Here is a 27,395-nt window from a genome sequence, read left to right on the forward strand (position 1 = left end):
GGTTCTTTCTGTTGTATACCATATGTGTTGTAAGCAGCAGGTGGAAGATAACAGCTGCAGTAACTTTGCATTGCAAAATACACATTCACCTTCTTAACTTTCTAACATTCTAAAAAAACTTGTACTTGGTAAGTGGTCCGATGACTACACAGACCACTAATTCACATCTCCATGAAAGTGGAGATTTCTGTGCAGCGTAACTTCTCATCCATCCATCCATCCATCTCACACTGTCTACATTCTGTACTGAAACACTATAGCTAAGAATAAAAACAGGAGCCTTTTTAGTTTTCTTTTGTGTTAATTATTTAATGTTGGTATGTCAGGTATGGGATAAACTGCATTTTTTTTCTTTTTGAGTTTGTGTTTTCGCACAATATGCAAATTGAGCTTCCTAATTACAATAATGAATGTTTAACGTATATCTCATTAATTTTGGATTAACATTTATGAATGATGTAATGACCTGAGGGTGTAAGAGACATAGGAATGAATTTAGCAGAAAGCTGGTAGTAGTTATCCCTGAAAAGGACCATTCATTTCTTTAGCAACTGAACCTCCTACCACCTTCCTTGGCTCCTGCTCTTTGCCTCATAAGACTTTTTCATCTCTGTGCGCTCCTGACTTGCTTCTTCTCATTGCTTACACATGCATGCTGCCTGCCTCACCTCACCTTTATATGAGCTGACACAAGGCTGAGGTTCACATCAGAGGCTTGCCAGCGGCCATGCAACCAGGCCGGTGGGCTTTAACAGCAAGAATTTGTTGTAGTACTCTTTAAGTTCTGTGTCTGTGCATCCTTTCCTTACACACTTGCAGTAGTAGCTTTTTGGCAGGCTTCTCCAAGTATCTCCATCTTGTCTGACAATTCATGGCCACTTGAGAAGCGTGTCCTTTTCAGGTCCGTACCAGGGACGCTACACTGTGCTGCTCTGGTTATATTTTATGCTGTTAAAATTATTGGAAGTCAAATATAAATCCATATTAGTTTATTAGCAAAGGTTAATAATAGGACAATAATGTACCAATTAATGAAATTAAAAACTATGTGATTTTTATAATGACAAATTTTAACAGAGAGATGTCATTTCACTGTTCATTGGGATTGAAGGCGAAAGTAAAGTTTCACTCTTATTTCCATTGAAATCTCACCACCCTTCTCAGAATTTCAAGCAGCTCTTTTTACTAATGGTCCCACAGCAACACACTGTACCAGTGCATGCTCCCTGACCTGACCTGACCTTTTTACAATTTCTTCACTAGCCTCAACCCTTTTAAAGTAGCTATCTATACTACAGAGAAATAATGATTTAAGGAGCTATTAAAGATACAAATTATTTGTTGCCTGGCTGCAACAGCAGTACTTGCTATGTTGGTAGTTGTTATAAAATAAATACCCACTTACATCATACAGTCTTTCACATAGAAGAAAAAGCATGTATATTCAAATATATTACTTGGAGTAATTGCAAATGTCCATCCATCCATCCATTATCCAACCCGCTATATCCCAACTACAGGGTCACGGGGGTCTGCTGGAGCCAATCCCAGCCAACACAGGGCACAAGGCAAGGATTGATGTAACTTATAAAATAATATAGGTAAAATATACATACAGTATGCACATGTATTATGGTATATGGTTAGCATGGTGTTTACTTATATACAACAATCAAAGAGAAAAAAAGAGAGCACAGTATTTACTAACTGGCACACAGATACAATACATAGAATGGAAACTCAAATATAAGTAGAGTTGATACAAAACAAAAATGGTTGGGAAAAAAAAAACATGCGGTGAAATCAATAATGTTTGTGACAAAGACGCATTTTTCCTTGATTTACCCCTTTACAGGTTAAAACACAGTTTCAGACCTGATTAAATTGCACATTGCAGACTTTAAGAGTATTTGCATGCATTTTGTTCACACCATGTAGAAATAAAACACTTTTTATTCATGGTAACCCCCCCCACTACCATCACCATTTCAGGGCACCATAATGTTTCTTTGTTGCATATCCCTTGCTCTCATTGAATGATTGAAGTCTGTAATTCATAGATAGTACCACTTCTCTGTTGATGCTCTACTAAGCCTGTAATGCAGCTGTCTTCAGCTCCTGCTGTACTTTGTCAGTATGCCCATGTCAATCAAACACAGATAGCTCTGCAGTCTACTTGTGACGTTACGCTGGATGAAGATAAGTAAATAAATCAAGGTAAATAGGTAAATAACATTCGATGTAGCTTTTATATAAGCAGCATATAAATGTTTTTCATATAAAGACCATCACAAAACATAATCACAAACAGAACTTTGCATGATACCTTGGTGAGCTTTGTAAGCCCTGCTGTTTTGTTGAAGGACACGTGTAAGGCAGACTGACTGGCAGGATGACGCCTGACCTCTTGCTGCATCCAAACGGTGCCATTTTTCGCCTTTACGCCTGGTGCAGCTGCGTTGTTCTTATGTGTGAGTAGAAGTTTCTTGCGGGGAGGGCTTCTGTTCACTTTCTCCCATTTAGAACCCTCATCCTCAACTGAGTTGACCTCTGTTATAGCACGTCTTTATTTGAAAACAGCAGAGTCAGATTGGGGTGAGCGTGAACATGACTGAGAAATAAAATTGAATTACAAAAAAAATACTAACTCTTACAAGTACCATAAATTTACACCGGCTCTTAAACAGACTCAAATCAAATGTATGTTTTTATTGTACAATTTTAAGAATAAGAACAGCTCAATACTCAAAATGGTAATTCTGGGAAGCGCCCAGAATCGAACCCACGACCCCTTTATTATGAGTCAGCAGTTCTTACCACTGCACCAGCCAAGCGGTCATACCAGCATCGTACCCTAACCTGGTTTCTTTTTCTTTGATTATATTCTTAAATAAAAGTGCACTTGTTTTTTTTTTTTTTTTACATGTGTACCTTTTGTGAAACTGCTTATTTGATATACAGACTTCAGTCTTCACACATAATACACTTCATGTCAAAATTTTGTCAATTATTACTAAAACATGAAATGTTTCTGTTTTAACGATGTTTTTACATAGATTGTTGTAGACACGGAACACACATAAAATGCATGCATTCCAAATAACAATATAGTTTGACATTTCTCGCATTACCTGTCATCCTACATTTGCATAGATTGTCGTAGACACGGAACACACATGAAATACATGTGTTCCAAATAATGATATACTGTTGACCCAATTCAACTCCAGGCACCTCACACCCAAATAAACAAGACTTGAGCTAGGAGAACATTTTGCCCGAGTTGAGCTGCATCGTCTGGCGGGGGGGTATGGGGATAAAAGGCTGCTTGTGCTGATAGACACATTTACCGAACAAAATACAGTAATGGAGAGGTGCGAAGGAATTTAAGGTGGAGCGGGATTACAAGTTTTTTGTATGCTTCAGGGATTCTAGTGTTAAGCTTGCATAGCTGCCAAAACTGAGTGAGTATACAGCCCCGCAATCTACATGCTTATATTTAATTGCAAGACGTGGATCATCCTTATTCGCGTAGAGGTGATCTGTCTTTGAAAACACTGATGTTGCTTAAAAGACAATCTGCAAACTGTGTTGGAAATAGTTTGCCATTAAAGATAGCTCAACAAGTAACTTGTTTCACCATCTGCAAAATGAAATTAATCCAGCACTGATCCCTGTAGGTGTTAGGCAGGAAAAAAAAGTTCAAATAAATTATTAATCCGTTTGAACAGATTGCATAATTTGTTCTAATGGATTATTTCTATTTACGTAAGAAGCATATGCCTATTTGGCGCATTTTATTTTGTAAGCCATCTTGGTTGGGGGTTCTCAACTCCAAAGCATATATTTAAACAATTATTTAAAACACTCGTACAGATCCCTGCTTCCTTGCGGCCCCACTCTATCCCCACACCCCCACCCCCCCCATAGCTGCAGAAGTTGGAGTAGGTGATGACACAAGGGAGGGAGCAAAAAAGTCTTTTAGCAGCTATTTAAAAAGAACAGGGATTCCGAGAAGGAGAGTCTCTGCATACTGTCATAGAAAGAGATCAAGAGCTATTTAATGATACCTGAAGTGGACAGTGATGTAAATCCACTGCGTTGCATTGTGGAAAACACAAGAAGTACATTTCCCCAAACTGGGGAAAATTTGCAAAAACATAACTGTGCATCCTGCCTCAAGCAGCCCTTTTGGGAGGGCTTTCAGCACTACAGGGAATGTTGTAACATGTATCTGTGTTGCTCTGAAGTTAGATGCTGTGAACAAACTGGTGTTTCTGTCACAAAACTTGAAGATTCTTCAGTAGAATTTTACAGTTGTTTATTTTTTCTGATATCTTTGTGCAATATTGGACAGAACTTGAAGTTAATAATTGGTTTAAAAATGTTAGGGGTGTGGATTTTTTGTATTTTCGTCCAATAAACGAAAGAACTTCTTTACAAATACTATAGTTCTATTTTCTTGTGCAGTATTTAACAGAAGTTTGGATTTTTTACAGTATAGTACAGTATGTTAGATTTTTGTTCTTTTATGCAGCACAATTCACCTTACAGCAGAGCAGTTTGTTTATCCAGATTGTAATGTCGATTCCCCCCTATTTCAATTATGATTAATAGTATATTTCCTTTGGAGTCATATATTGTTTATGTTAAGAGTAAGTATCTGTTTAAAATGCTCTCATTTTAATAATTTTGTTGGTTATAGTGCAATTGTTTTGTGGAAATATAAATGATTTACTCATACTTGCACTGTTTGATCACAGTAATACTTTGACTGATGATTTTAATGTTTTTGTGTTATTTTACTTTAGTTTTAAGGAAATAAAAAATACCGGTTTTCTTTAACTGTTGTTTCCATTAATCTCATTAGTAAGCTACAATTTATTTCCTATTGTCAAGACCAAGCTAGATCAGTAAGACTTTTACAAACACTTTTTTAAAGGATGCAAAATATCATCTAACTGTTGTTATCGTCAATGTCTCAGAAGGTATCGAGGTATAATTTTTTGCCAGTATTGCACACCCCTAGTTCCTTTTTGTCTTCACACTTTGTTCTCGCGATCGCTCTGATACAGGATAATCTTTTTCCAGAATTTTGCATATTCTTTTAGGTACTGTTTCGCAAACTATTTTTTTTAAACCATAGTGAGTATTTTTCCATCAGCATTAATGGATGTCTTACTTGACCTACCAGTCCCTTTGCAATTACTGTCCTCACCTTCTTCTCAATGATATTTCCAGACAGTTGATTTAGGTAATCCTAAGGTTTAACCATTGTCACTAATGGTTTTATTCTTGTTTTTGTATTTTGACTTTATTGGCATAGCTCTTGTCTTTATATTGAACAGTGGCAACTATAGACTCCAAAGAGTAGTTGCAAGAGCTGTGCCAAGTAAAGTCAAAGAAGTCATCCCCACCACAATTATTGGAACCACTGGGAAAGATGAGTAAAAGGGGTTATAAAAAAATCAACCTTTTGGTGAATTGCTTTAATCCCACACTGAAAGAATGAGAGAGATTCAACATTTAAGTTACTTGGCAGAGACAGTCATATTTAATTTAAAATCTCTTGGTATTTCATGGAGTCCATGATGCCATGTACCCTAACAGGGTTCCTGGAGCCTTTAGAAGAAAATCAGACCCACAACATCACAGAGCCTCCTCCAAACTTGACATTGGGGTTTAGGTTATTTTCAGTATAGCCATTGTTCTTTTTATGTCAAACCCATCTTGAATGTTTGTTTGCAAAAAGCTCAATGTTTGCTTTGTCTAACCATAGAACATGGTTCCAATCCAGGTTACAGTGGCATTTAGCAAGCTTCAGGCACTGATGTTTGTGGTTAAATGACAGGAAGACTTTTTTTCTGGTATTGCTTTCAAATAATCTATTGGCATAGATGTGGCATCTGATGGTAATTTTGAAAATGTAGTTATCCCAAGATGCTACTTTTTTCTGTATTTTTCCAAGAGTGACCTTTATGTTTTTGTCAGAAATGCATTTAGTTTAAGCGAAGGTTGGATTTCTCCCACTTTTTTATATGAGATTAAGGTAATTTACCAAAAGGCGAGTTTTTTATACCCATTTTTTTTACTTATCTTTCCCAGGGGTGCCCAGAGAGAGAGAGAGAGAGAGATGAGTTCAGAGTTGCACAAATAACTCTCAGAAAATTTCTTTTAAGCAAGGTTTTTTCATGAACTTGAGGGAACAATACTGGAGTCTTTTAAAGGCACACAGCAAATGTGATAAAAGTATTCACTCAATTGACTTCAGTTGTGCAATCGTGAAAATCAAAAGAATTCAGAAGCATCTTTTTCAGTGTTGTTGAGCTGCAGAAGGGTGGGTCCACGAGCTTCATGAACAGTCTGTAAGATAGAAAACTGCTTAAATTCGACAATCAGTTGGTTTAAAAGGTTTTTAATACCATAAGATATGAAACTTGAGCAAGTCTGCAGGGTATCCTACATTTATCAAAATGCTATTCTTTTTCTCTATAATTAAAATGGCTTAACAAAGTGACATTGCAGCCCGATACAACACAATTTATATATCTGCTTGTTGAAGGGTAAAATGAATTGGAGGATATGAGTATACAGTTAGGTCCATAAATATTTGGACAGAGACAGCTTTTTTCTAATTTTGGTTCTGTACATTGCCACAATGAATTTTAAATGAAACAACTCAGATGCAGTTGAAGTGCAGACTTTCAACTTTAATTCAGTGGGGTGAACAAAACGATTGCATAAAAATGTGAGGCAACTAAAGGATTTTTTAACACAATCCCTTCATTTCAGGGGCTCAAAAGTAATTGGACAATTGACTCAAAGGCTATTTCATGCGCAGGTGTGGGCAAGTCCGTCGTTTTCCATCCATCCATCCTCTTCCGCTTATCCGAGGTCGGGTCGTGGGGGCAGCAGCTTGAGCAGAGATGCCCAGACTTCCCTCTCCCCGGCCACTTTCTCTAGCTGTTCCAGGGGAATCCCAAGGTGTTCCCAGGCCAGCCAAGAGACATAGTCCCTCCAGTGTGTCCTGGGTCTTCCCCGGGGGACCAGAATCTCCTCGAAGCCATCTGAAAGTCGTTCTCCATGGCCTCCCCAAACTCTTCTCACGCCAGAGTTTTTGCCTCAGCAACCACCAAAGCCGCATTCCGCTTGGCCTGCCGGTACCTATCAGCTGCCTCCAGAGTCCCACAGGACAAAAGGGTCCTGTAGGACTCCTTCTTCAGCTTGACGGCATCCCTCACCGCCGGTGTCCACCAACGGGTTCGGGGATTGCCGCCACGCCACGACAGGCACCGACCACCTTACGGCCACAGCTCTGGTCAGCTGCCTCAACAATAGAGGCACGGAACATGGCCCATTTGGACTCAGTGTCCCCCACCTCCCTCGGGATGTGGTCGAAGTTCTGCCAGAGGTGGGAGTTGAAGCTACTTCTGACATTGGGCTCTGCCAGACGTTCCCAGCAGACCCTCACAACACGTTTGGGCCTACCCGGCCTGACTGGCGTCCTCCCCCACCATCAAAGCCAATTCACCACCAGGTGGTGATCAGTTGGCAGCTCCGCCCCTCTCTTCACCAGAGTGTCCAAGACATGTGGCCGCAAGTCCAACGACACGACCACAAAGTCGATCATCGAACTGAGGCCTAGGGTGTCCTGGTGCCAAGTGCACATATGAACACCCCTATGCTTGAACATGGTGTTCGTTATGGACAATCTGTGACGAGCACAGAAGTCCAATAACAAAACACTGCTCGTCCCCAGAAGGTATGCCCTCTAGCACCCCCTCCAGGGACTCCAAAAAGGGTGGGTATTCCAAACTGTTGTTCGGCACATACGCGCAAACAACAGTTAGGACCCGTCCCCCCACCCGAAGGCGGAGGGAGGCTACCCTCTCGTCCACCGGGGTAAATCCCAATGAACAGGCTCCAAGTCGGGGGGCAATAAGTATACCCACACCCGCTCGGCGCCTCTCACCGGGGGCCACTCCAGAGTGGTAGAGAGTCCAGCCCCTCTCAAGGAGATTGGTTCCAGAGTCCAAGCTGTGTGTCGAGGTGAGTCCGACTATATCTAGCCGGAACCTCTCTACCTCGCGCACTAGTTGAGGCTCCTTCCCCTTCAGCGAGGTGACATTCCACGTCCCAAGAGCCAGCTTCTGTAGCCGAGGATCGGACCGCCAAGGTCCCCGTCTTCGGCCACCACCCTACTCACACTGCACTTGACCTCCTTGGCCCCTCCCATAGGTGGTGAGCCCATGGGAAGGGGGACCCACGTTGCCTCTTCGGGCTGTGCCCGGCCGAGCCCCATGGGTGCAGGCCCGGCCACCAGGCACTCGCCATCGAGCCCCACTTCCAGGCCTGGCTCCAGAGGGGGGCCCCGGTGACCCACGTCCAGGCAAGGGAAAACGCCGTCCAAAGTTTTCATTCATCATAGGTTTGTTTAACCGCTCTTTGTCTCATCCCTCACCTAGGACCAGTTTGCCTTGGGTGGCCCTACCAGGGGCATAAAGCCCCGGACAACAGAGCTCCTAGGATCATTGGGACACGCAAACCCCTCCACCACGATAAGGTGGCGGTTAAAGGAGGGGAGTCCGTCGTTTTTTCATTATAAATTAAGCAGATAAAAGGCCTGGAGTTGATTTGAGGTGTGGTGCTTGCATGTGGAAGATTTTGCTGTGAACAGACAACATGCGGTCAAAGGAGCTCTCCATGCAGGTGAAAGAAGCCATCCTTAAGCTGCAAAAACAGAAAAAACCCATCCAAGAAATTGCTACAATATTACGAGTGGCACAATCTACAGTTTGGTACATCCTGAGAAAGAAAGCAAGCACTGGTGAACTCAGCAATGCAAAAAGACCTGGACATCCACGAAAGACAACAGTGGTGGATGATCGCAGAATCATTTCCATGGTGAAGAGAAACCCCTTCACAACAGCCAACCAAGTGAACAACACTCTCCAGGGGGTAGGCGTATCGATATCCAAGTCTACCATAAAGAAAAGACTGCATGAAAGTAAATACAGAGGGTGCACTGCAAGGTGCAAGCCACTCATAAGCCTCAAGAATAGAAAGGCTAGATTGGACTTTGCTAAAGAACATCTAAAAAAGCCAGCTCAGTTCTGGAAAAACATTCTTTGGACAGATGAAACCAAGATCAACCTCTACCAGAATGGTGGCAAGAAAAAAGTATGGAGAAGGTGTGGAACAGCTCATTATCCAAAGCATACCACATCATCTGTAAAACACGGTGGAGGCAGTGTGATGGCTTGGGCATGCATGGCTGCCAGTGGCACTGGGTCACTAGTGTTTATTGATGATGTTGCACAGGACAGAAGCAGCCGAATTAATTCTGAGGTGTTCAGAGACATACTGTGTGCTCAAATCCAGCTAAATGCAGTCAAATTGATTGGGCGGCGTTTCATGATACAGATGGACAGTGACCCAGAACATACAGCCGAAGCAACCCAGGAGTTTATTAAAGCAAAGAAGTGGAAAATTCTTGAATGGCCAAGTCAGTCACCTGATCTTAATCCAATTGAGCATGCATTTCACTTGTTGAAGACTAAACTACGGACAGAAAGGCCCACAAACAAACAGCAACTGAAAGCCACTGCAGTAAAGGTCTGGCAGAGCATTAAAAAGGAGGAAAACCAGCATCTGGTAATGTCCATGAGTTCAAGACTTCAGGCTGTCATTGCCAGCAAAGGGTTTTTAACCAGGTATTAGAAATGAACTTTTTTTTTTCCAATTTATTTAATTTGTCCAATTACTTTTGAGCCCCTGAAATGAAGGGATTGTGTTAAAAAAATTCTTTAGTTGCCTTACATTTTTATGCAATCGTTTTGTTCACCCCACTGAATTAAACCTGAAAGTCTGAACTTCAACTGCATCTGAGTTGTTTCATTTAAAATGTACAGAACCAAAATTAGAAAAAAGTTGTCTCTGTCCAAATATTTATGGACCTAACTGTAAATCATCTCAGTATGTGGTTATAGTTTTCTAGTGACAGCCATTGCATTACTTGTAGTTCTTCTAAAACTGATATTTCTTGAGGTAAACATGAGAACAGCTGACAGCATTCTTAGCCACACCCACTCAAAAGAATCAGGTGGTTCTCTGTCACTTTTCAGCTGGGTCCAAAGTTAAGACCCATTTAAAAAATTGTTGAAACACATCATTCATTGCCTTTTTAGCCGTTTTTTATTATCTTTCAGATTTATTCGCTGCTGCTGCCTTTGTTACTAATTAGTAGTGTTGATCAGCAAATTTTGCCAAAGTGTTATTCGCAGCAAATTTGCTGCATTCGCTCTTGTTTGTCGATTTATTTACTGATAAAATGGTCGGTTTAGAGAATTTTTTTTTTTTTTTAATTTTGTATACCAGCACCCCATAATGGTTTGTGAGGCCAGTGCGAAATCCTCCAGAGCTGTAACAGCCATCATTGATGGAACTGCACCCCGGTATATAATGCTGATCATTTGCATTACAAAGTCTGTGGGACAAGTTATCTGTGCTTGTAGCCAAATGTACAGGGCAGTCTTTGAGTACCACATCAGTATAAGAGAAAGAGGCTTGTGACCTATGCATGCATAATAATTAGCCATGTGACACCGTGAGAGTGAAAACAAAGTTTGACGGAGTCTGATGACCAGAAAAAAACACAGGAGACTATGTAAAATAATATGAGTGAAAGATTTATTACTATTTACAAGATGTTTCTATCTTTCTGATAAAATAAAAAGTGGAAAGCATCAACACAGGCAGTTTAGTCAGCACGACTTCAAAAAATAGAACCAGCTGTTTCAGTCATAACACACAACTTTGAATTTTCTGCCTTTTGACTATGATTTCAGCATTTCCACTTTGTTTTGTTGAAATATTTCACTGCGCATCTCTAACTGCGTTCTTTCTTCTTTGATCTCACAACTCAGGTTATCTCTTTTGCCACAATAATCAGGCCAGTATAGTTGGCAAATGTTTCCTTAGCCCTCAGGGACACTTTAAAGACGATTGCACCTACACAGTATACAAATGACATAAAAAAAACATGAACCCAAAATATCTCACAAGGTCCACCCAGTTTTGTCTCTTACTAAATTAAAATATCCCACTATATTTTCAAATATTGTATCTGCTCTCCCAGAATAAAAGATTATTATTTGCTCATTCAGTCTTGATCCTCTTTAACTGTAACATCCATTTATTTTGGCATTCCAGGAGCTCTTCATGGCGAAGTGAACTCTGCACTTTTCGCTCATCACTACTAGCTAGTGAACTTAGATATGCCATTTTTTCTCCTATCTCACAACCTATAATAGTTTTTATGCTCTGCTGATTATTAGTGTTATGATCAGTAGTCATTGGATTTTTTTCCCTATTTTTACAAAACACTGATTGCTTTCATAAAGGTTTTTATTAGGAATACCTTTATGTCAGTTTGTGTTGAAGACAAGTGTAGATGTAAGTGTAAACTCTGAAATAAATCCAGAATTTAATTTTCAGTTCCCTTACTAAAAACGACTGATTTTAATTCATCATTGTTAATTTCAGACTTAGCATTTCCACCAGTTTTACTGGTGTTATTATTTTCTGAGATATTTTATTACTGCATATTATCTAGGATGAACTTTGAGTTGCAGTGTGAGTGCAGTTTCAGTATCTAGTTTGTTTGCTAATGGACAATTGAGGTTCCTTTGTCTTTGTAAAAGGCAGAGGGAAAGATAAACTAATACTTCCTGGTAAATATGGAAATTAGAAAAAGCAAGTACCGGAGAAGTGTCTCTAAATACAGTCTTTTAGAAATTTAAAAATAATAAGAGGTGATGGTTTAAGCAAGCAGAGGTTCAGGTCCATAGATTGGAATGTGAAACTCCAACACTAATAATGGGCATTTCAGTGACCAGCCTCATATTCCTCCATATTTTATATCTTACGTCTTTTTAGATTAGCTCAAAATAAGAGAAATAAAAGAAAATATTGAGTCTTTGAACGAATTTGAGAGAGTCCATTTCTTAGTTAAAATAGAATTGAAGGACTGCTTCTTGTTAATGATGATGCACTGATTACCCTTACAATGTATTGACATCAAAACTGTTCACAGATTTTTATTGTTAATTGAAATAAAAACCACATATTATCCTGGACCATTGCCTAATTAATATTATTTGTAGTTTACCAATTTCAAATTGGTTACTATGCCTTTATGGTGCTGTTTTTTCCTACAGCACTGATGTTGAAAGATCTCTAATCCTGTCATGCCACTGATTTCTTTTCAGCCTACTTAATATTCCCCTTCTGATTGTTCTACATTGTATTTTTATTTTAGCTACTTTCAACGAAGCTGCCACACTGTAAAGAAAATGTTTGCTTAGCTTATGGCCAAGAGTGGTCTGTCTATGCAGTGGGTTCTCAAGCTCATGTCTCTTTCCTGGATCCTAGACAGCCTCCACACAATGTCAAGTCTGTGAGCTCCAGAGAAAGGGGTAGTGGTAAGTCCTAAATCTTTTTTTTTTCTTCAGTAAATAAGTAGCTAAATTCTTTTACAGTATTCTGGTTTTCTACAAGCATTAAAAATGCTTGAAGATGTTGGCAAGTTACAGAAAGTTATTAAAATGTGAACTTTCTCTTCATGTCTTGGAAGATGTGTGAACCATGTTTCAAACAGCATTCAGATGACATGCAACTTTAAAGTTTATTATTACTGAAGTTTGATTAATTTTTTTGTTCTTTTCAAAATAATGACATGAGGAAACTAATTTTCCCTAAGAAACTGAGTTGATAACTAAAGTATATTTCATAAATAATAAAAACGGCTTCACAACGCTGAAAAAAACTGTTCTCAAACAGCTAAATAAGAGAAAGTGGATTACTTACAGTATTGTTGGCCTTTCCATTGTTATACTTCGGTGTGATTCCTCTTAAGAAGTTCATGCATTGAGCTAGTGTTGCTGTGGAACACACAATGATTAAAAAAAAAAAAAATTTCAGATTTTCAGGTGTTGTTTGCTCTACTGAATGTGGTTCAGCTGCTGCCATGTTTAGGCTGTTCACAAACAGTACAGAGCATCATAGAATGCAAGCGCACAATGTGGAGGAGGGACTAGGACAACTAGTCAATTGAGAAAATGCAGTTAGACTCAAATTTTCGATAGATAGATATACAGACAGACAGATAGAAAGAAGGAAAGAAAGTAAAAACTTTATTTGTTCCCAGGGGTAAATTTGTGTTTTTACAGAAGCAATAGGTAGATAAGTAAGTAAATAAATATATTCAGACACTTTGGTCTGAACACACACCAGAATTACTATAAAGCAAGAAAATTAAAAAGAAACAAAACTTCTGATGTGGCTGTCAGTCACAGTGAGGGTTATGTAGGTGTATTGATGTTGGCATAAAGGAGCCCCAGTAATGTTTCTTGACACACTTCTGCTGAATAGTTCATTGGCTGGAAGTACACAGTGTTAATATGTCAGAGAGAAGATATGCAGCATTATTCATAATGGGACTCAGTTTTGTTTTATTTATCTCCTTCGCTGCTACCTCCAGTGGGTACAGAATGAATCCTGTAACTGAGCCTGCCTTTTTAATTAGCTTGTTGACTTGGTGGGCCTCTCTTGAATTGATATTACCAGCCCAGTTCCCGCATTAAAGGAATGCAGTCTCCTAAGGAAAAAAGCCTGCTCTGCCCTTTCTTATATAGTTCCTCTATTATTCCGAGACTAATCCAACCTGCCATTAATGTGGATCCTCAAGTACTTGTCAATAAAGTCAGTAACCAGTTCCTTGGTTTTGCTGATGTTAATATGCAGACAATTCGCTTTACACCAAGGAACACTTCTCCATCTGCCTCCTATACTCTGTCTCTTTCCCTTTATCAATATACTCCGTAAGTACAGAATCGTCTGAGTATTTCTGCAAGTAACATGACCTGATGTTATATTTGTAGCTGGAGGTGTACAGAGTGAAGAGAAAACTCGTTAGGACCATTCCTTGTGGTGCTCCAGTGTTGCTCACATCCGCATTAGAAATACTGTCCTTGAGTCTCACAAACTGAGGTCTGCCCAACAGATAATCCATTATCCCAGACACTATAGGCTCATTCACCTGCATATATCTGAGCTTGCATCGTAACAAGGATGGCTGGATGGTATTGAAGACACTGGAGAAATCAAAAAGCATAATCCTTGCAGTGCTACTAGCTTTGTCCAGGAGAGAATACGCCTTGTGGAGCAAATAGATAATTGCATCCACCACCTCAAATTTTTATTTGATCGGCAATCTGAAGTGATTCCAGGTGGTCTACCATAAGAGGCCTCGTATAGTCCAGGACTAGTCTCTCAAAGGTCTTCATGATGTGACACATTAAGTGCCACTAGTCTAGTCATTAGGTGAAGAGGCAACTGCCTTCAATGGATCAGGAACAATGCAGGATATTTTTCACAATAGTGGCACTTTCTGGAGCCTTAGGGGACAGACTCAATAGGTGAAGACACCACAAGGTAGGTCAGCACAGGCCTTAAGAACTCAAGGACTGATTCCATCTAGTCCTGCAGCTTTTCCTGTGCATATCTTTTTCAGTTGTCTCTTTACTTGAACTTCAGTTCTGGACAGTCCACACTGACGGTCAAAAGTGGACTTGTTACTAGCTATTCCAGTTGACATGATAGGAGTTGTTGAAGTAGCAGGGTTGGTGAGGAGAGACTTGTCATTGGAAGAAGGTGGTAGTGGGAGGGAAAATATATTGAAAATTTGGTCCAGGTAGTTAGCTATGTCTGCATCCCTTTCTAGGACCTTATCCCTGGATAGCTCGAGTCCCATAATTATACCCATTCCTTTCCAGACATCTTTCATGTATGTTCAGTGAGTGCAGTTTCTATTTTAGCTTTGTAAGCTTCTTTTCCTTTACTCAGCTTTTTCTTTAGCACACAGTGTACGTTAAGAGGCTCATTGTCACTGGACTTGAAGGCTCTCTTTTTCTCTTTCAGGAGACCTTTTAGCTCCTTAGTAATCCAGGACTACTTGTTTGGAAAGCAACACATTGTCTTTGTGGGTACTACTGTATCAACACAAAAGTTAATCTAGTCTGTGATGCAGTAACAGAGTCCCTCAATACGGTCCCCATGTGACACACACATCATTTCCCAGTCTGTCATTTGGAAGCAGTCATTCAGAGACATTTCAGCCTCTAGGCTCCACTTCCTTACTATTTTTGTGGTAATAATAGCATCAGCCATAATGTTTATATTTGTATATCTCTTTGGTGATAAGAACTTGTTAGAGACTTCAATTTTTTTATTGCTACTATAGCACAATATGCACACCAATATATTTGAAGATAAAACTGAACACTTTATTAAAAGGAGCGTTTTTCAACACCCTTTTAATAAAGTTTACTGTCAACTTTCTAAGAAAGAACATCACACTTAAATACTTTTAATACACTTTATAATAGACTCCAGGAGAAAAAAAACATAAGTGGCTATGCAGTCTGTCGCTGGATCTGCTCCTCTGTCTGGAGGTGATACTGTTCAGTGGATGCAGTGGATTCTCCATGATTGACAGGAGCCTGTTCAGCGCCCGTCGCTCTGCCACAGATGTCAAACTGTCCAGCTCCATGCCTACAATAGAGCCTGATTTCCTCACCAGTTTGTCCAGACGTAAGGCGTCCCTCTTCTTTATGCTGCCTCCCCAGCACACCACTGCATAGACGAGGGCGCTCGCCACAGCCGTCTGGTAGAACATCTGCAGCACCTTTTTGCAGATTTTGAATGACACCAGCCTTCTAAGAAAGTATAGTCGGCTCTGTCCTTTCTTGCACAGAGCATCAGTATTGGCACTCCAGTCCAATTTATCTCCCAGGTATTTATAGGTCTGCACCCTCTGCACATAGTCACCTCTGATGATCATGGGGTCCATGAGGGGCCTGGGCCTCCTAAAATCCACCACCAGCTCCTTGGTTTTGCTGGTGTTCAGTTGTAGGTGGTTTGAGTCGCACCATTTAACAAAGTCCTTGATTAGGTTCCTATACTCCTCCTCCTGCCCACTCCTGATGCAGCCCACGATAGCAGTGTCGTCAGCGAACTTTTGCATGTGGCAGGACTCCGAGTTGTATTGGAAGTCCGATGTATATAGGCTGAACAGGACCAGAGAAAGCGCAGTCCCCTGTGGTGCTCCTGTGCTGCTGACCACAATGTCAGACCTGCAGTTCCTGAGATGCACATACTGAGGTCTGTCTTTAAGATAGTCCACGATCCATGCCACCAGGTATGAATCTACTCCCATCTCTGTCAGCTTGTCCCTGAGGAGCAGAGGTTGGATGGTGTTGAAGATGCTAGAGAAGTCCAGAAACATAATTCTTACTGCACCACTGCCTCTGTCCAAGTGGGAGAGGGATCAGTGTAACATATAGATGATGGCATCCTCCGTTCCCACCTTCTCCTTGTATGCAAACTGCAGAGGGTCAAGGGCGTGGCAGACCTGTGGCCTCAGGTAGTGAAGCAGCTGCTGCTCCATGATCTTCATCACATGTGACGTCAGGGTGACTGGCCTGAAGTCATTCAGCTAACCAAGACGTGATAAGTTTGGGACTGGGGTGATGCAAGATGTTTTCCAAAGCCTCGGGACTCTCCCCTGTTCCAGGCTCAGGTTGAAGATGTACTGTAGAGGACTCCCCAGCTGCAACGCACAGGCCTTCGTCAGTTGTGGTAATACTCCAGCTGGACCCACTGCTTTGCAGGCACAAAGTCTCCTCAGCTCTTTGCTTACCTGGGCTGCTGTAATTGTGGATTGGGGGAAACTCTCTCCTATGATGGTATCAGCAGAAGGATGGGTGGAGGGTGCAGTACTCTGAGGTGAGAGTGGGTTAGGGTGGTCAAACCTGTTAAACAAGTTGTTCATCAGGTTTGCTCTCTCCATGTCTCTCTCGATGGTGGCACCCCGCTTCGAGCTGCAGCCAGTGATGATCTTCATGCCACCCCACACTTCCTTCATGCTGTTATTCTGCAACTTCTGCTCCAGCTTTCTCCGGTACTGCTCCTTCGCCACCCTGAGCTGGACTCAGAGTTCCTTCTGCACGCGCTTGAGCTCATGCTGATCACCGCCTTTAAAAGCCTTTTTTTTCTGGTTCAAAAGGCCCTTGATGTCACTTGTAATCCATGGCTTGTTGTTAGCATAGCAGCGTACTGTTCTTACTGGAACTACAATGTCCATACAGAAGCTGATGTAGTCAGTAGTGCAGTCAACAACCTCCTTAATGTTCTCACTATATGATCCCTGCAGGATATCCCAGTCTGTAGTTCCAAAGCATTCTCTCAGAGCCTGCTCTGCCTCAGGGCACCACTTCCTAAATGAGCGTGTGGTTGTAGGTAGCTCTCTCACTCTTGGTTTGTAGTGAGGCTGAAGCAGAACCAGGTTATGATCTGCTTTCCCAAGCGCAGGCAGCGGGGTGGCACTGTATGCGTCTTTAACGTTTGCATACGGTAGGTCAATAGTCCTGTTTCCCCGGGTGTTACAATCCACATACTTGGAGAAGGCAGGTAATGTTTTGTGCAGCGTCACATGGCTAAAGTTCCCAGAGATTAGCACAAGCGCCTCGGGGTGCTGTGTTTGTAGTTTAGCATTTGTGGATTGCGATGCTTGCTTGAGCCAATGGAGGTGGTCTGGTTTTGATTCCCTGCCTGCAATGCTGAAATAGCCAGATTCCATCATCATCGTGTCGAGTAGGAGTGGGGTTAAAACTCACCTGGCCTAGTGAGCAAGCAGCATGGCGTGGGGTTGATGTTGCCACATTGAAATGAGTTGTGTCAATCTCAGCTGTTGAGGTGGTCTCTTATCACAGGCAAGCTTTCAGGTGCCTGGGGTGTGTCTGTCTGGCAAAGAGTTGCTGAATCTGACTCTCAAGAGCTAAGAGTTCTTCATCAACACGTTGCAGCTCACAACTGGCCATCATCCACTTTCACTTCACGTCCTAGGAGAGGGAGAGGGGGAGAGAGAGAGATGTCGATGTCTGAGATTTCAGTAAATTCGTAGTTACCAAACTGTCCAATTAGAGTCATGGGCTCAGTGTATGGTCTGCATCAATGTGAAGCGCAGTCATATTTTTGAGGAGGTATGTGTCAGGCTACACCATAGCTACGACAAAGCCTCGACGCAAAAGTATAAATCAGTTTTAAGTCCTGGAAAGCTAATAGAAAAACTGGTATCTAAACATGGTAGAGTTGTGGTAGAACTGTTGTGTCAGGCTACACCATAGCTATGACAAAGCCTCGACGCAAAAGTATAAATCTATTTTAAGTCCTGGAAAGCTAATAGAAAAACTGATATCTAAACATGGTAGAGTTGTGGTAGAACTGTTGTGTCAGGCTACACCATAGCTACGACAAAGCCTCGACACAAAAGTATAAATCAGTTTTAAGTCCTGGAAAGCTAATAGAAAAACTGATATCTAAACATGGTAGAGTTGTGGTAGAACTGTTGTATACCTGAGAGATAGTGTCACATATGTGCAACTAGGAGGGAGCTGAGTGGACCAAGTGAAGGTAATTACCTGCCAGTCCAGTGGGTGGCGGAGTGCTCTAAACCTATTTCTGTTATCTTTGCAGGCCAAATATGGGAAAACCTGCCTGATTTAACATCACTTCCGGTCCTGGCGCCCAGACTGACTTCATTTCCGGTCCCGGCATATCACTTGCTACTCCCACAAAAACACTAGGTCTTGTTATAGACGCTGACACCGCATTCTCAGCACCTCCATGCTGTGAAAAGAGCAGAAATCGACCTTGGACAATGACATGGAAACAGACTGGCCGTCGCAGCGAGATACGTCATCACCAAGCGCTGCACCGGCTCAGACTGAAACCACTCCCCTTGAGGTTGAAACTGATCCTCTCAACCATCTGCAGTTTCAATTTAGGCAGACCCCAGCTTTATTTAAAAGGGAACAATGGAACAATGACTCCCTTAAATTTGCAAAAAATGCATTGGTCTTACTAGATGGCCAGCACACAACACATCCCATGCCACAAGGTCCCTGTTCTTAGTCCCACAGACTTACTGATGACAAAGCTGTGAACTGGTCATACCCACCTCCTGGGAGCACATCTGGGTCCCGAAAAAACACTGATTTTTTTTTGGCCTAGGATTAATGAGGAGGTCCGCCACTTTTGCATGTCCTGTCTGGAATGTCAATTGCGGCCGATTCCTAGGAGGGGCCGCGCTTCTCTAATCCCTTTAGCCCTGATTGATGTCCCTTTTGAACATATATCGGGGTTGACCTGGTGGGACCCCTAGATCCCTCGGCCAGGGTTCTGGTAGATTATGCCATCCGATATCCTGAAGCTGTTTCATTATGCTCAGCTACTTCCAAAGCTTTCTCATGGGAGGTGGTAGGGGTCTTTGCGCGAGTTGGCATCCTTAAAGAAATCCTAACGGATCAAGATGCCTTTTACCTCAGAGACATTCAGGGAGACCGCTAAGTTACTAAAAATAAAGCATTTAAAGACCTTTGTATATCATCTTCAAACAGATAGTCTAGTCAAGAGGTTCAACCAAACTATTAAACAGATGCTACGCAAGGTAGTCAATGAGGATGGGAAGAACTGGGATCAGCTCCTCCCCCTCGTCCTTTTTGCATATCGGGAAGTCCCACAAGCCTCCATGGGGTTCTCACCCTTTGTATTATTGTATGGACAACAACCTTGAGGTATATTGGATATATTTAAAAAAGGCTGGGAGGAGGAGGCCCTTCCCTCTGTAAATATACTTGAATATTTCACACAATTACACAATACATTTGCAAAAATTAGACCTATCCTAAAACATCACATGGAGAAGGCACAAGCAGCCCAGGCTCGTTGTTATAACTGTGGCATGTCCCTTAGGGAGTTCCACCTGGGGGATCGAGTCATGGTATTCCTACCTCGCATTCCAAATTGTTGACACATTTTCAAAGCCCATATGAAGTTAAGGAGTGGAAGGGTCTGGTCGATTATTTAGTTATCTAATGTAATCGTCGACCCAGAGAACGGATTTATCATGTTAATTTGCTGAACCCGTGGAAGGAAAGGGATCCCGATCCCTCCAACAGACAGCCCTGCTCACTGTACACTCATAAATTGAACCTTAACTTCAGAGATAATTTGACTCACCTACAGCGACAGGAGCTTGAAACAGTTATCCTGTCTGTTCTGGAGGTAGTGAAGGAAAAGCCTGGAACAATCTCCCTGGTTGCGCATAATGAACGCCCATATCAGATTACCGAAGCAAAAAAGGCAGAAGTGGAGTTGGAGATGCAACAAATGCTGGCTCTAGATGTGATACAGGAGAGTTATAGTCCCTGGTCCAGTCCCATCGTGTTAGTCAAAAAGCCAGATGCAAGTTGGAGGTTTTGCAATGACTTCAGTCGGCATAATCAAGTCTCCCAATTCAATGCCACGAGTGGACGACCTCCTCAAGCCACTAGGACATGCCAAATTTTTGACTACACTTGATATGACGAAGGGGTAATGGCAGGTTCCCTTAACGGATTCCGCAAAGGAAAAGACAGCATTTTGCACCTCTAGCGGACATTGGCAGTATTGTGTACTTCCATTCAGATTACATGGGTCTCCCGCTACCTTCCAACGCCTGGTGGACAAAGTGTTCAGACCCCATAATTCGTATAATGCTGGCTACTTGGATGATGTTGTCATCTGTTCCAGCACCTGGAAAGAACACCTACTTCAGGTTAAGGCTGTATTACGGGTGCTAGCAAATGCCAGTCATTGTATTAATCTGAAGAAATGCTATTTTGGATTAGTTGAAGCCAAATATTTAGGTTTCCTAGTGGGCCGAGGTATGGTCAAACCACAATGCTCCAAAATAGATGCCATAGTGAATTGGCCCCGTCCGATAACCAAGCGGTAGATACAAGCATTTCTCGGCTTAGTGGGCTACTATCGCCGGTTTGTACACTGGTTTTCTGAGAGAGCTTGACAAATGTGACAAAGAAAGGGAAACCTAATCACGTGGTATGGGATGACACTACAGGCACTGCATTTAGTGGCCCCTACATCAGCTTCTATTTTGAAAGCACCTGATTTTTCTTTGCCTTTCATTCTCCAGAAGGACGCTTTGGACACAGGTCTTGGTGCCGTGCTAAGCCAAAGCATCGGTGGAGTTGAACGCCCCATTTTATACCTGAGTCGGAAACTGTTGGACCAGGAGACCAGATATGTGGCAGTGGAGTGGGAGGCTTTGGCGATTAAATGGGCGATTATTCTGCTGAGGTATTACCTCTTGGGAGATGAGTTCACCCTGGTGACAGACCATGCACCTTTACAGTGGATGGCGTTACACAGGGATTCAAATCCACAAGTCACGAGGTGGTTTTTAGACCTGCAGCCTTACAAGTTTTCGGTCGTTTATCGTTGAGGTGTACTGCAGGCCAATGCTGAGGCCCTTTCCCAGAGCCACGACCTCACGGATAGGTCGTAGCAATATTTAATTGTTTATATATTTCTTCTTTATTTTTAATGTTTTTACATAGTGCTTACATCATGTAAAGTTTTATATTGTTAAACTATCTGTGTTATCTGGTTTGCCTGAGAAATTTCATATGACATTGGGCCTTAGAGAGTCAGATGGGGGGAGGGTTGATGTTAGAGTGCCTGAGCTTATTCAGTGCAGCAGGAACAACTCACATTGATCTTTTTTCTTCTTTCAGTACATGTGGCTTCCCTGTTTATTTATATATTTCTGCCTGTCTGTCTCTCTATTACGCAGTGCTCTGTCTGTCTGTGTGTTATGGATCTTAAAAATAAGTTATAAGGACAGTTGTTCCTGTTAATTGCAGTCTCAATTGTTAAAAAAATATTTTAAAAGGAGCATCCCACATGAAAATATAACGATCTCAGTAACTGACAGTGCATACCAATTTATAAATTTTATGTCCGTTTGAGGTTTAAAAGAAAAGAAAAAAAAGCAACACTTCATCCCCAGCGGGGAATCAAACTCAGGTCTGTGAGGCAAGGAAAAGCTGCTCTGCGCTAAGTGGTGAATCTTAGCACGCTACGCCACAGAAGCTGTTGAATCATTCTTGAAGCTTTTGTGAAAGTGTTTATTTGATCTTTGGAACTCGGGCTTTACATATTCTATAGTTTATGCCTACTACATTTTGTAACATTTATTACTAAAATATGAAAAAGTTTCTGTTTTAACAATGTGTTTACACAGATTACTTTAGAAACGGAACACGCATTTCATGCGTGTCTTCTAAATAACGATCTATCATTTCCACTGTAAAACTCCACTTCACTCCCAGGTAAACAATCAAGGCATGAGCTGGGAAAAGTTCGCTCACGTTCTAAGTCGATGGGGGGATGGAATAGCCGGCTGCTGGCAGCTTGTCTTTTATCAGCATATTTAGAGGACAAAGGATGCTGGCGGAGAGGTGTGAACGGATTTAAGAAGCGATTTAAGGTGGGCCGGATCTACGAGTTTTTTCGTAGGCTCTGGTAATTCTAGTGTTAACCTGATGTATCAGAAGTATATAACTAAGCACATTTCTGTATACAATTTTTGTAGTTTAGTGTTCAAACCGTGAGTTGTGGGTTCTGTGTGACTATGAGCAAATCACTTCACCATTCTGTGCTCCACTTGATAAAACAAAATGTAACCAATTGTATTTCAAATGTTGCAAGTTGACTTGAAGTAAGGTGTCAGCCAAATAAGAAAAATATTAAGTATAAAAATATATAACAATAGGTTACTGAAGCTGCTTACTCTAAAACATGCAATATACATTTGCACATTAGTAAAAAATTCATGCCTAAGAACCATTTCTGCTTTTGCTAGTGACTTAGCTTGGCAGGAAAAACTGTTTTCTTTGGAATTGAAATGGATAATCCGTTAGAATAATGTGAAATTTGAGCATATATAATTGTTTACAGTTTTCACTTTTTATGTTGTTAATTCAAGTACTTCTTTTTTTGTTTTTCACCAATTCTTTTTCAAGTTTGCTTTTTTTTAATAATAAAGTGCTAATGCTGAATCATTTTTTACGTTGACTTGTTACAAACAGTAATGACGTTTACTAGTTCACGTTTAGGCAGCCCATGCAGTGAATTGAATGTTTTTACTTTTCAGGTTGTTTTCTCTAGTGCCTGAAGCAGAAGAAAATAACTGCTCGTACTATGTGTCTTAATCGATTGGGGGTCACCCTTCTACAGATGCAAATGTATGTGTGTGTGTGTGTGTATATATATATATATATATATATATATATATATAGGAGGGGTATCTTTCTGCTGCTGGATGGCAACTTCCACTGAAGGCGTAGACATGTCGTCTTTGTTTCTTGGGGTAAGGAACATCATTATAGGCAGTTGCTGGCATTGCTTCTTCTTCTGGGTGAGGAGTTTTATATAGACTTCAATGGCTGAATCAATTGCATTGTGAAACTGCAACGCCCGAAGCATTTCGGGATCCCAATCATCTCATCATTGCCTGCAGTTGTTTGGCCATTCTCACAACTACTGCCAGCCGTTCAAGTGATAGGCCTTCGTCTTCTTCCTTCCCTGGACCCTCTTTTTCCTCCTCCTTCTCACTTGCAGACTTTGCGAGTTCAATCAAATCCTTGTCTGTTAGAGGATCTGAGTGTTTATCGATGAGGTCTTTAAAATCATTGTGTGTCGTGTCATTGAAGCCTTCTCCTCCTAGCAGCTTAGCCAGCTTGACTGCCTTGTCCACTGCTGAATCATGAATTTAGTCAGGAGAGAACCCTTTGTAGTCGTGGACACATTCTGGCCACAAATTTTTCCAACAGGAATTTAAAGATTATTTCTTCATCTCCCTCAGCGCACTTTGGAAATTTTGGAGACACGTTGCTATCGTATACTGACGCCAGTACGCCTTCAGTGTGAAGTTTTCTTCAGAATCCATTGCCTTGACGAGGAGGCGTAGGGTGTTGCGCATGTATAGAGCCTTAAATGCATGTATGATTCCTTGATCCATAGGCTGAATCAGCGATGTTGTGTTTGGCGGGAGGAATTCTACCTGCACACCTTCATAAAATAAATCCAATGTGTGGCCTCCTGCGTTGTCCATCAGCAACAGCACCTTGAAGTTGAAGCCAAGTTCAGCAAGGTACACTTTCACTGCTGGAATGAAGCATTGGTGGAACCAGTCAGCAGTGAGGGATTTTGTAATCCAAGCCTTCAAGTTATGCATCCAATAAACTGGCAGCAGGTGCTTGTTCTTGTTCTTCAGGGCCCTGGGGTTCTTAGCCTTATAAATTACCCCTGGCTTTATCATGTGGCCAGCAGCATTGCCACACATTATCACAGTCAATCTGTCTTTGTGTGCTTTGAATCCAGGGGCTCGGGCTTCGTCATGCATGATGAAGGTACGAGAAGTCATCCTCTTCCAAAACAAGCCAGTTTCATCCATGTTAAACACTTGTTCTGGCTTGTAACCTCCCTCCTCGATGATTGCCTTGAATGTCGCCTTCGTGTACTCCTTGGCGGCTGCTTTATCCGCAGATGTAGCCTTGCCATACAGGGAAATGCTCTTCAGATTAAAGCGTTTCTGGAATCTGTCGAACCAACCCTTGCTGGCATTAAATTTAGTAGGATTGGCTGCAGATTTCATTGTCGATGGTCCTTCTTGAGGATCTTCAGAAGCATCGGGGTCATCAGCATGGTCCTCACCTCCTTCAGCGAACATGGCATAGAGCTGTCTGGCCTTCTCTCTAATAATGTTTGTGTCCAAAGGAATTTTTTTGTCTTTCTGCAGCTATTGTTCCAAAGAACCAATGAAGATTCCATTTTAATTATGGCTTTATTCTGAGGAGTTGCCACCCTCTTTCCTGTTTGACTAAAGGAAAGTGATGCGGTGGCTCTTATATTCTTTTCATCCTTCTTGATGTAGCGTACCGTCGATTCATTTAAGCCGTAATGGCGAGCAACGTCCATGTAGTGCTTTCCTTCCCGAAGCATATCTAGGAGTTTTACCTTCTCCTGTATGGTCAGTGTCATCCTCTGGCGCTTAGGCTCACTACTACCAGAAGGCTTACAAGATGCAGGACGCTTGGGAGCCATCATAGTGCTTAAAACAAACAAAAAGTTCACAAAAAAGTTTGCTCACAAAAGTTGGACCACAAGCAAGGTACGTGATACGCTATTCGTCGGGGACCCACGCTCGCTGTTCTTGCAAGATTACACCACGTTAGCAGCAGCCAATCAAAGCCAAAGAGAATGAAAATCCGCTCTGATTGGTTAAGTCTCCTCTTTCAGCCAATAACGGGCTTTGTAAGAAATCTTCTGGGTACTGTAACGCAAAACTCTTTGTCTACCATAGTGACTGCTGAAAACCGTATGCTTTGTTATGAATTGGCTGCAAAGTACACTACAGGTAGAATGTACTTACTGTATTTTTCTGCGATATAACAGGAAGTGTGATAGCTGAACCGAGATAGAGCAGGGGATTACTGTATGTTTGTATGTATATGTCTGTGTGTATATATATATAATATATATATATATATATATATATATATATATATATATATAAGGGCTGGACAAGTTAACGTGTTGATTAACGCTGACAATTATTTTATTGCGTGTTAACGCAGTTTTTGTTATTAACATTAATTGTTAATTTACATTGTACTTCTCCTTCTGCATGAATGCCTTTGTAGATTTCAAACTGCGTTTTGGGTCATTGTCTTGTTGGAATATCAAACATGCATCTCATGCGTAACTTCAACTTTGTGACTGATGCTTGAACATTATCCTGAAGAATTTGTTGATATTGGGTTGAATTCATTCGACCCTTGACTTTAACAAGGGCCTCAGTCCCTGAACTAGCCATACAGCCCCACAGCTTGATGGAACCTCCACCAAATTTGATAGTAGGTAGCAGGTGTTTTTCTTGGAATGTGGTGTTCTTCTTCCACCATGCAAAGCGCTTTTTGTTATGACCAAATAACTCTATTTTTACCTCAAAGCACTTTGTTCCAAAATGAAACTGGCTTGTCTAAATGAGCATTTGCATACAACAAGCGACTCTGTTTGTGGCGTGAGTGCAGAACATCACCCTGCCATACAGATGTTCTTTGTGCAAATTGCATGGAATTGTAGAACAATGTACAGATACACCATCTGCAGCAAAATGTTCTTGCAGGTCTTTGGAGGTGATCTGTGGGTTGTCTGTAACCATTCTCACAATCTTGCGCATGTGCTGCTCCTGTATTTTTCTTGGCCTGCCAGACCTGGGTTTAACAGCAACTGTGCCTGTGGCCTTCCATTTCCTGATTACATTCCTTAAAGTTGAAACTGACAGTTTAAACCTCTGAGATAGCTTTTTGTAGCTGTAGCTGCGTTTTTACCAAAATTACCAAAGTTCAGCAGCTTAAACTCAAAGAATGGGATTCAACAAAAGCCTGACGCACAGAAATGATTCCACAGACAAAATATCTTCATTTTTAAAAGTTTAGTTAAGTTTAAAGTAAAACTGTTCACACAAAAAGAAAATGGAAAATTAAAATAGTAAAAAAAGGGAAAATTAATGTTAAGAAAAGTTCAATTCTAAACTTAATCTTGTTATATCTCAAATCGTTACTATTTACTTAACATTTCTGAACCATTTCAAAACGGTCAGAAAACTGTATGCTTATCCCATTTCTAAACTTAAAATGGGTTTATCATGTCCCTCTTTACTGGGTGGGACCTGTTCTAAACAACAACTGAGCTTATTATCACACTGTTTCTCAGTTACAGTAAGAAGGTTCTATCTCTTGCCAACTTATAGGGGGAAAGACTATACCATAAGTTATGACTATGAAAGAAATTTATATTCTATTCAAATTAAGCAAACATTAATATGAGTTTAAATCAAAACTTTAACTTTCTAAGATTGGCTCTTACATTTCCGGCCCCTAATTGGCTATGCAGGAGTGGAGACAATTACTATACTTTAATATGAGCCAATTACTTTTATATTAACTATTCCTTTCAAATCATTAGCAATAACACTGCAAACAAACATTTTAAAAAAATTCATATTTCAATCATTGGCTGTTTCTTGAAGCAGGCACAGTTTATTCACGGGTCTGTCAAGTGTGCTGGTTTTGGTCAGCACACAAACTCTTCTGACTGTGCCTTTGGCATCTGGCATTATCTTGATGACTCGACCCATTACCCAGGAATTGCGAGGTGTAGCTTTATCTACAATCAAAACCAACATCCCCTGGTTCGAAATTTCTTCTTGGTGCAAGCCATTTTTGACGTTCTTGAAGTATTGGTAAATACTCTTTTGTCCATCTTTTCCAAAAAAATCAGCCATGTATTGAATTTGTTTCCAGCATCTTCTTGGGTATGGTTCATTTTCTGAAACGAGTTTGGGTGGTATTTCAGGTATTGTCTTA

General features: G+C 41.2%; 1 protein-coding gene across 1 annotated transcript in view; it reads left to right on the plus strand.

The window, feature by feature from the left end:
• dcaf12 (DDB1 and CUL4 associated factor 12) overlaps positions 1 to 27,395 on the plus strand; it is a 96,864-nt gene that overhangs the window by 49,155 nt on the left and 20,314 nt on the right. Inside the window, exon 6 of the mRNA XM_028792381.2 lies at positions 12,320 to 12,482. Coding sequence (XP_028648214.2) covers positions 12,320 to 12,482 — 163 coding nt within the window. The remainder of the gene's footprint in view (positions 1 to 12,319; positions 12,483 to 27,395) is intronic.

Source organism: Erpetoichthys calabaricus, chromosome 7 (genome assembly GCF_900747795.2).
Source record: "Erpetoichthys calabaricus chromosome 7, fErpCal1.3, whole genome shotgun sequence".
NCBI classification, from domain to species: Eukaryota; Metazoa; Chordata; class Cladistia; order Polypteriformes; family Polypteridae; genus Erpetoichthys; species Erpetoichthys calabaricus.